The sequence below is a fragment of the Antechinus flavipes genome, chromosome 6 (assembly GCF_016432865.1).
Source record: "Antechinus flavipes isolate AdamAnt ecotype Samford, QLD, Australia chromosome 6, AdamAnt_v2, whole genome shotgun sequence".
NCBI lineage: Eukaryota > Metazoa > Chordata > Mammalia > Dasyuromorphia > Dasyuridae > Antechinus > Antechinus flavipes.
The window spans coordinates 203,892,860-203,901,646 of NC_067403.1; the positions used below are offsets into that span (position 1 = coordinate 203,892,860).

Below are 8,787 nucleotides of genomic sequence, written 5' to 3' on the forward strand. Positions count from 1 at the left end.
TCCTAGTCTGTTCTTCCTCATTCATTAGTGCCATTCTATTGGGGTATATACTGGGTCCATGTGGAATCAACGCAATTGCTAGTTTAGTTATTAAATCTCTCCCCAGCAAGTTTATTCCTGCTTCTGAGATGAGCAGAATCTGCCCAATGTTTCCCTTTTTCCAATATAAATTTTATAAGGGATGGTCATATGTAGAAGAAAATTTGCTCCTTTAACCCCAGAAATCACCAGGGTCTCCTTAAATAATTTAACCCCCTCAGGCAAACAGGTCACTGAGGATCTTGATGCCCCTGTGTCCACTAAAAATACAATAGCTTTTTGGTGGGGCCCCACCCTTATATTTATCAAAGGTTCTGGGTTGGAACCTTTCAAGAATCCCTAACTTCCCTAATCTTTATCAAGCTCAACAAGGGAATATATCTGCTGTTTCAGTCTCTGCTGGGGAGTCTTTTTGTATATGTCCTTCTTGTTGACATCCTCAGCATCCCTAAAGGCTTTAGACCAGCAGGAATAACAAGCCTCCTATTCTTTTCTGAATATCCATCATTCCTCTCCTTGGGGGCCTTGTCCTATTGGCTTTTCTACATTCCTTTACCATCTGGACTAAAATGTTGGCTTTCTGCTTTTGTTTCTCATCATCTTTCCTAACATACACCTTGGTGGCCTCTTCCAATAGATTGGAAAGGCTCTTATTATTCCATCCTTCTATTTTATGTAACTTCTTATTTATTAAGTGTGACTATGCATTGGTCACAAAGTGCAATTTTAAGGTATCTTCTACTCCTGGGTCATCAGGATCAAATCCAGAGTACTTCCTCATGCTATCTTTTAGTCTTTTCAGATAATCAACTGGTGACTTTTCCTTCCCCTGAGTCACCTCAAAGGCCTTTCTCATGTTCTGTGCCTTTGGTACTGCTTTTTGAATTCCTGTAATTATCAGTTCTCTAAGATCCTTCATACTTCCCCAGGGTACAGGGTTATTGTGACCCCAATTCAGATCTACCAAAGGGTATTTCTGGTCAGCTAGAGGGTGTCTTCTGTCCCATTCCTGCATAGCTGCTCCTCTGATTAGACCCCTCTTCTCTCAGGAGAAGAGAGCATTCAAAATAGACATAAGTTCTCCCCAGGTAAAAAGATTAGGGCCCAGGAATTGGTCAAATTGTTCTGCTAGTCCAATGGGACCTTCTATTAAGAACCTCATTTCCTTCTTAAAGTTCCTGACTTTTGTGGTACTAAGGGGAGCATTCACATATCCTATGCCTCTCTGAGCCAAGGGAACTTCTCTTATAGGATATAATTTAAAACTTGGGGTCTTGGAATCTGGAAGGGGGGAATTTTGGATATCCCTTTGAATTCATGCTAATTTCTTCCACAAATGAGCATATGTCCCACAATGGGGAAGGAAAGGGGAAAGGGCCTGTGTGGGATTTATTGAATCAAGTTCTCCCTTGCCCTCAGGAGCCTGGCAGGGGTTGATTGAATCAAGTTCTCTCCTCCCTTTTCAGGCCTGGATGCCATGGCTTCCTGGGGTGGAAATAGGTGTGGATGAGAGGGAGATAAGAGCGAGTCCCATTGCAGTGTCTTTGGAGCTCATTTTCTGCCTGCCCTTTTCCACTCTGATCTTTACTTAACATTATTTGTGCCTCAGAAAGCCATACTCTGGCATACACTGCCTCCTCTGAATTAACAGATTCTTTACTATTAACATACAGGTTTAGTTTTTAGCATACCCAATCTTCAGGGGAGCCATATTTAAGCCAAATCATGCCTCCACCAATATCTTTGTTGCCACAGACAAAACAACAATATCTTAGCATCTTTTTCTTGTTTTTTTTCCCTTGTATTATGGCAGCTTGTTCTAGTTACTTAACTTCTTTCCCAAGGGACTATCTACTAGTATCTTTTTATCATTATTCTCCACAAGGGACGTCTGAGACTGGGTCAAACCCATTTTAATTTGGATGGAACCTAAATTCCAAATGCCCAAGCATTCCAGACATCATCTCCTGACTTCAGTTACCCAAAAAGGCTTATCCTGTCCAGAGTGCCCTTCCAAAGTCTGTAAACCTCAACTCAAAGGGCTCACAGGACTTACCTCTGGGTTATGTACACAGAAAATTGCTTGATTGCTTTGTCCTCACCCCAAACCAGTAGGAATCTTGCTAAGAAGTTTCTGACTTTCGCTTTGCCCCAAGTCTCTCCAATTTGGGCCACTTTACCTTGGAGAGCAAGGAAAAAACCCATGGATTCTCCCTGGCTGCCTAAAACAGGGCAGGGGGCCATTCTGCTAACACCTGAGAATTCACCTACTCACAAAGTCATGTGATCCCAGGCAAGCCCCCAAAACTGTGTGGCTCAGAGAGATGAGTGACCACCATATAATTTAAAAAGCTAGAAATACCTCTCAGAGCATATGAAAAGGACAAGAAAGAGATACTGCACTGGAAGAGAAGATGAGGTAAGTGGCAGGAAATACTTAAATCTTGCTCTCATGAGAATTGGCTCAATGGAAGAACAATATACATACAAAAATGAACAACAACAAAAAAAAAAAGCTATCTTATCTTGCAGAAAAGTAAGAGAATAAAAGGATAAGAGAAGTGGGAGGTGCTGATATAAGGAAGGGTAGATCAGAGGAAGTGATAGCCACAAGGAAAATTCTTTTGAGAAGGGAAAAAATGAAAACAGAGAGAGAATAGAATAAACATGGGGGAAATACAGTTAGCAATGATAATTGTAAAAAGGATTTGAAGTAAGTTTCTCAGATAAAGTGTTTATTTCTCAAATATATGAAAATAGGAATCAAATTTATAAATATAAAAGAGCCACTTCCCAGTTGATAAATGATTAAAAGATATAAACAATCAATTTTCAGATGAAGCAATTAAAGCTATTCATAGCATATGAAAAAAGCCCTAAGTCAGTATATAACGGAGAAATGCAAAGTAAAACAATTCCGAGATAAGGCAGCCCTTTTGTGTAGTGGCAAGAAACTGGAAACTGGGTGGATGCCCATCAGTTGGCAAATGTCTGAATAAGTTATGGTATATGAATGTTATGGAATATTATTATTCTATAAGAAATGATCATTAGGATAATTTCAGAGAGGCTTGGAAAGCTTTACATGAAATGATGTTAAGTGAAATGAGCAAAACCAGGAGATCATTGTACATGGCAACAGCAATATTTTGCAAAGATCAAATCTGATGGATGTCACTCTTTGCAATAATGAGCTGATTGAGGCCAGTTCCAATGATCTTGTGATGAAGAGAGTTATCTATACCCAGAGAGAAAATTGTGGGAACTGAGTGTGGATCACAACATAACATTTTCACCTTTTTTTGTTTTCTTACTCATTTTCTTTCCTTTTTGATCTGACTTTTCTTATGCAGCAAGAGAATTGAATAAATATGTTTGCATATATTGGATTTAACATATATTTTAATATGTATGGCATATATCAGATAGCATGCTATCTAGGTGAGGGGTGGAGTGAAGAAGGGTAAAATTTGGGACACAAGGCTATGTAAAGGTCGATGTTGAAAAATTATCTGGGCATATGTTTTCAAAATAAAAAGCTTCAATAAAAAAAGTGCTAATTAAAAACAACTACAGTTCCACCTTATACCTATCAAATTGGCTAATATGACAGAAAAGAAAAAAAAAGCAAATCTTGGAGGCTATGTGAGAAAATTGGATCCTAAAGCACTGTTGATGGAGTTTTGAACTTATCTAATCATTTTGGATAGCAATTAGGAACTATTTCCAAGTAACTATTCTACTGTGCATAATCACTGACCCAGAAATACAACTAAGTTTGTGCTCAAAGAGGTCAAAGAAAAAGGATAAAGACTTATATGTACAAAAATATTAACTTTTTTTTGGTAGAGGCAAAAAATTGGAAATTGAAAGCATGCCCATCAGTTAGGAAATGACTGAACAAGTTTCGATATGTCTAAGAAAAGAAGAGCAGGATGGTCTCAAAAAAATATGGAAAGATTTAAATGAACTAGTGGTGCAGTGAAAAAAAATGAAGAGACTACTAAGAGCAATCATGTGCAATAATGAATTGTGAATAACTTTTGCTGAGAAAAGCACCATCTCAAGAGAAATAACTGATGGAGTCTGAGTACATATCAAAATGCTCTTTTTTAACTTTATTTTTCTTGAGGGTCTTTGAAAGGGGGTCTATGTTTTCTTTTCTAAATGACTAATATGGTCATATCAATTGCATGATTGATTATACTTGTATAACATATCAAATTGCTTCTATTTTCAGTAAGTGAATATGGGAGAATAGGAGGGTAAGAATTTAAAATTTTAAAATAAATTTTTATTGGAAAGTAAAAGATGATTCATAAAAGTAGGAAGGCAATAATTTCTCTGGCTTCTGACTTAATAAGACCAGACATGAAAAAAGTATTTTCAGTCTTGCCCTCCCCATACTAAGAAAATATCAAAAATCTAGAGAGTATCCAAAGGAGGATGATCAAGTCAACAAAAATATTGAAAGGCAAAAAAAAGCAAAAATAAAAAATAAAGTCTGGTTCTTCTCAGAGGTCCCATTCAAATGGGAGAGGTACCATGTAAATAATTGTCCATACAAATCATAGTTCACCTACCGTGTTTCCCCGATAATAAGACACTGTCTTATTAATTTTTTTGGACAGAAAACCGCCAGAGGGCTTATTTTCAGGGGAGGGCTTATTTTAATGAACATTGACAGCAATTTTAATAAACAGGTAAATGTGAACAAAAAAAGTACCTTTATTCAATAATGATCGTGTCATCTTCTTCAACAACATCGTCATAAGTGTCCATATCCTGAATTCCCTCCTGGATGTCTTGCACCTTTATTTCCTTCAGAAGAAGTGGACCCAATCTGTCATGTCCAGCAATATAGCTCTCTTTAAATGAACATGTCTTGTCCAGGTAACCTGCTCGTAGTGCCTTGGCGACATAGCTGTCAGTAATTTTATCCCATGACTTCTTCACCCAAGTCACAACTTCTTGCAGACAGGGCTTCACAAAGTTTCCACGCTGATTTCTTTCCATTCTATTTTCAATGTAGTCATTGACTTCCATGCGCAAATGGTCCTTGAATGGCTTGTTTATTGCAATATCAAGGGTCTGGAGATAGGCAGTCATTCCTGCAGGAATCATTACTTGATCTAGTCTTCTCTCTGCAAGGAAGTTCTTCATTTCTTTAGCCCGGTGAGTGCTGGCTGAATCCCAGTTTATCAGACCTCTTTGGTTACCTCACATAATAAGTGGCAGCATTAAATCAACCCACTTTCTTATAATGGCTTGTGTACACCAGACTTTTTCGGTTTCAAGAACGTAAATGCCTGATACACATTCAATCTTATCTTTCTTGCCCTTACTGATGATTAGAAGTGTGGCTTTCTTTCCATCCAAATGAATTGCCAAAACACGGGTGACCCGTGCAGACAGAATAACAAAATTATGACCATCAGTCCTTCTTTTCACTCCATCATGCCCCTCAATAATGTTTTAACCCCATCATGCTCCCTGAGTGCTCCTTCTATCCTCCATGATGCCCTCTGAGTTCTTCTTTTATCCTCCATGATGCCCCCTGAGTTCTTCTTTTATCCTCCATGATGTCCCCTGAGTTCTTCTTTTATCCTCCATCATGCCCCCTCACTCCCGCTTACATACTGGGTTTTTATGTTGTCCTGCCTCAGCTCTCCTCCACGGCACTGCTCTCAATGGCGCCAGCAAGCAAATCACTGCGGAAGAACAGGATGACGCATTCACTGCTGCAGCTCTGATTGGATGCAGCTCGGGGAGCGTTTCACCCGGGGCGGGGGAGGGGAGGGAGGGGACAGTGCATACAGAGGGTACCATAATGTAGCGTGTAGCACAGGGGATCACCTTCACTGCAGTCACAATCTCAATAGGGCTTATTTTCGGGGGAGGGCTTATTTTAGAGGAATCTTACACAGTAAGGGGAGGGCTTATTTTCGGGATAGGTCTTATTATCGGGGAAACACAGTATGTAATGACCGTGTATTTAAAATCAGCCGGAGTCAGGAATTCAGGTTAAGGGGAAAATCTTCAATCTTTATTGAAGTGAAGAGGTGAATAAAGATTGCGATAGCAATATGAGCAAGAAGAATTGCGATAGCAATATGGGCAGCTGCGACAGGAAACCAGCCAACAGAGAGCGATCTGAGCTGAAAGGGCTGTCGCAATGGCAAATGCAAGCAGCCTCTCCTTCCCCTTCCTTTTCCACTCCCCTGCCTCCACCCATCAAAATCGTCATTTCCTATACAACACATCAGGACTTGCACAAAGAGTGGGCGGGGGCCATTCTTTCTCCAAGCTTATATATTAATAGAGTATGGTCCAATTACTATTTAGCCTCACGTGGTTGGGACCTCAGTGCATCAACTCAAGCCTCAGCCCATTACACACCTAGCTGAATGGTCATTTAGAAAAGAAAGCTACAGTTGACTAGAAAGGAAAAAATGCTTACAGAAAATACATGTGAACTGTCTCCAGGAAAACCAGGGAAATTAAATGGCAAATATGAGCAAGTAAAACATTCCAGGACTGTTAGATAGACAGCCAATGTAAAGACAAAGAAGAGTGTCAAATGTGGGGAAAGACAAATAGTCCACTGTAGCTAAATTGGACACTACATGGATGGGAAGGAGTAAAAATAGAAAGGTAGGAAAAGAACAGATTATGGAGACTTTTAAAAATGATTCTTTATTGATATCTTTTCTTTTTCATGAACTACATTTCTTCTGGTATTCCACCCTCCCCACCTCCCATAAAGAGCTATCCCAGAGAAAAAAGGACATATTTTTTCGGGTTTATTATACCACAAATGTGGTCACTGATAAAAAAAAAAAAAAAAGGAAGTCCCCATATCACAATATTTATAGGAAAAATTTAAGGTTGCAAAAACTGGAGACAAACATGCACAGTGATCGTGGGATGCTAAACAAATCATTACATATGAACACAATGGAATGTTACAGTGCTATAAAAAACAATCACCATCACAACAAATATGATTAAGACAGAAGTACAAAAGATTTGCATTATCTGATACAGACTGAAGAAAGGAGAGCCACTGAACACAATGACTATAAGAATGTAAATGTAAAGAACAATTCCTATATTGGAAAAGAAAATGTGTGTGTTGCCAGAATATTCCCTCTTCCCCCAAAAAAAACCACTCAAAGAAGAGCAATATGAGGATCATATTTCCCTATTCCTTTGCAAAGGTAGGAGGTTCTGTTTCTGAAACACTGCATGTATTTTCAGACCTTTCCAATCAACATTTAAAATGACAACTTTAACTCATGACAATACAAATCTACTTTTTTAAAAGTTTTTTTTAAAAAACTTTATTCATATAATTTTATCCTGACAATCTTATCAGTAAAATGTTAATTTCTTATGGGCAAAGACAATTTTTTCTTATATCCCTAAGAGTTATTGCAGTATTGAGTTGAATTCCTTAAAAAGAACATTTCCTATTCATCAATTTTCTCAGGGCCCCTTTTACTTCATTGTTCCTTAGACTGTAGATCAGGGGGTTCAAGAAGGGAATCATTACAATATAGAAAACAGACATCACTTTATTCACATCTTCTGAGTAGTTTGACTTAGGTATTACATAAATGAATGTAGTGGTCCCATAGTAGAGAGTGACTGCTGTAAGGTGGGAAGTGCAAGTTGAGAAAGCTTTGGATCTTCCCTCAGTAGAACTTATCTTCAGAACAGAGAAGAGAATATACACATAAGAAATTATGATAATTAACACCGTAATCATAATCACTGACCCAACAGAGGCAGAAGGTAAAATTTCAGCAAGATTGTTTGAAGAGTAGGAAAGTTTCAAAAGTGGTGAATAATCACAGAAAAAATGATTAATTTCATTTGGTCCACAGAAGGACCGATTCAATAAGCAACCTATGAAGGTCCAAGCATTCACACAACTACCCAGGTAGGATGTGATGAGTAATAGAGTGCAGACCTTAGGAGACATGTTGATGGAGTAAAGTAGTGGATTGCAAATGGCCATGTACCGATCATAGGCCATCACAGCCAGTAAAAAGAATTCAGCTGTCCCAAAGATGGCACCAAAGAGCAATTGGGTCACACAACATTCCAAAGGGATTAGGGTTTTGTCCACAAGGAAGCTCTTGAGCATAAGAGGGGTGATAGATGAGGAATATGCAGAATCCACAAAAGCCAAGTGACTAAGGAAAAGATACATTGGAGTGTGAAGTTGGGAGCTATTTCTGATCAACATGATTATACTAACATTACCAACTAAGGTGCTAGCATAGACACCCAGAAATATCACAAAGAGGATGACACGAAGAGTTGGATCATCTGTTAACCCCAAAAGAATCAATTCAGTCACAGCAGTGCAGTTATCTCCAGACATATCTTGCAAAGAGTACCTATTAGACAGGGGAGAGGAAAGAGATTAAAAAAGACTACAGAACTAAGATTCATATATGTCTGCTGATATTCAGGAAACATTCAGTGAACACCTCCCCCATGCCATTCCTCCCATCCTAATTCCATATTTTGCTCCTATGCACCATGGCAGGGTGCCAATAAGCAAAGCAAATATAGAATAAATTTGTTTTCTTCCAATGTTTCCCCATGAACCAACAGTACTGTGTGAATGGACCATTTTGACACAGTGATAAGAATAAAAAATTAGGCAAGAGTAAAAATGATAATTGAATTTCCACATGGTCGCCTTTCTTAACTATATACAAAGATTATATCCAA

General features: G+C 38.5%; 1 protein-coding gene across 1 annotated transcript; it reads right to left on the reverse strand.

Annotated features, from left to right (window-relative positions):
• Window positions 1-7,495: 7,495 nt before the first annotated feature.
• On the reverse strand, window positions 7,496-8,431 carry LOC127540681 (olfactory receptor 508-like). Its single transcript, XM_051965482.1, has one exon. It carries the CDS (start codon window positions 8,429-8,431, stop codon window positions 7,496-7,498), a length of 936 nt encoding a protein of 311 aa, XP_051821442.1.
• Between the last annotated feature and the right edge of the window lie 356 nt (window positions 8,432-8,787).

What these genes read in the sequence shown, in the direction of transcription:
- LOC127540681 (XM_051965482.1), bottom strand. Translation starts at nt 8,431, where the DNA reads ATGTCTGGAGATAACTGCACTGCTGTGACTGAATTGATTCTTTTGGGG.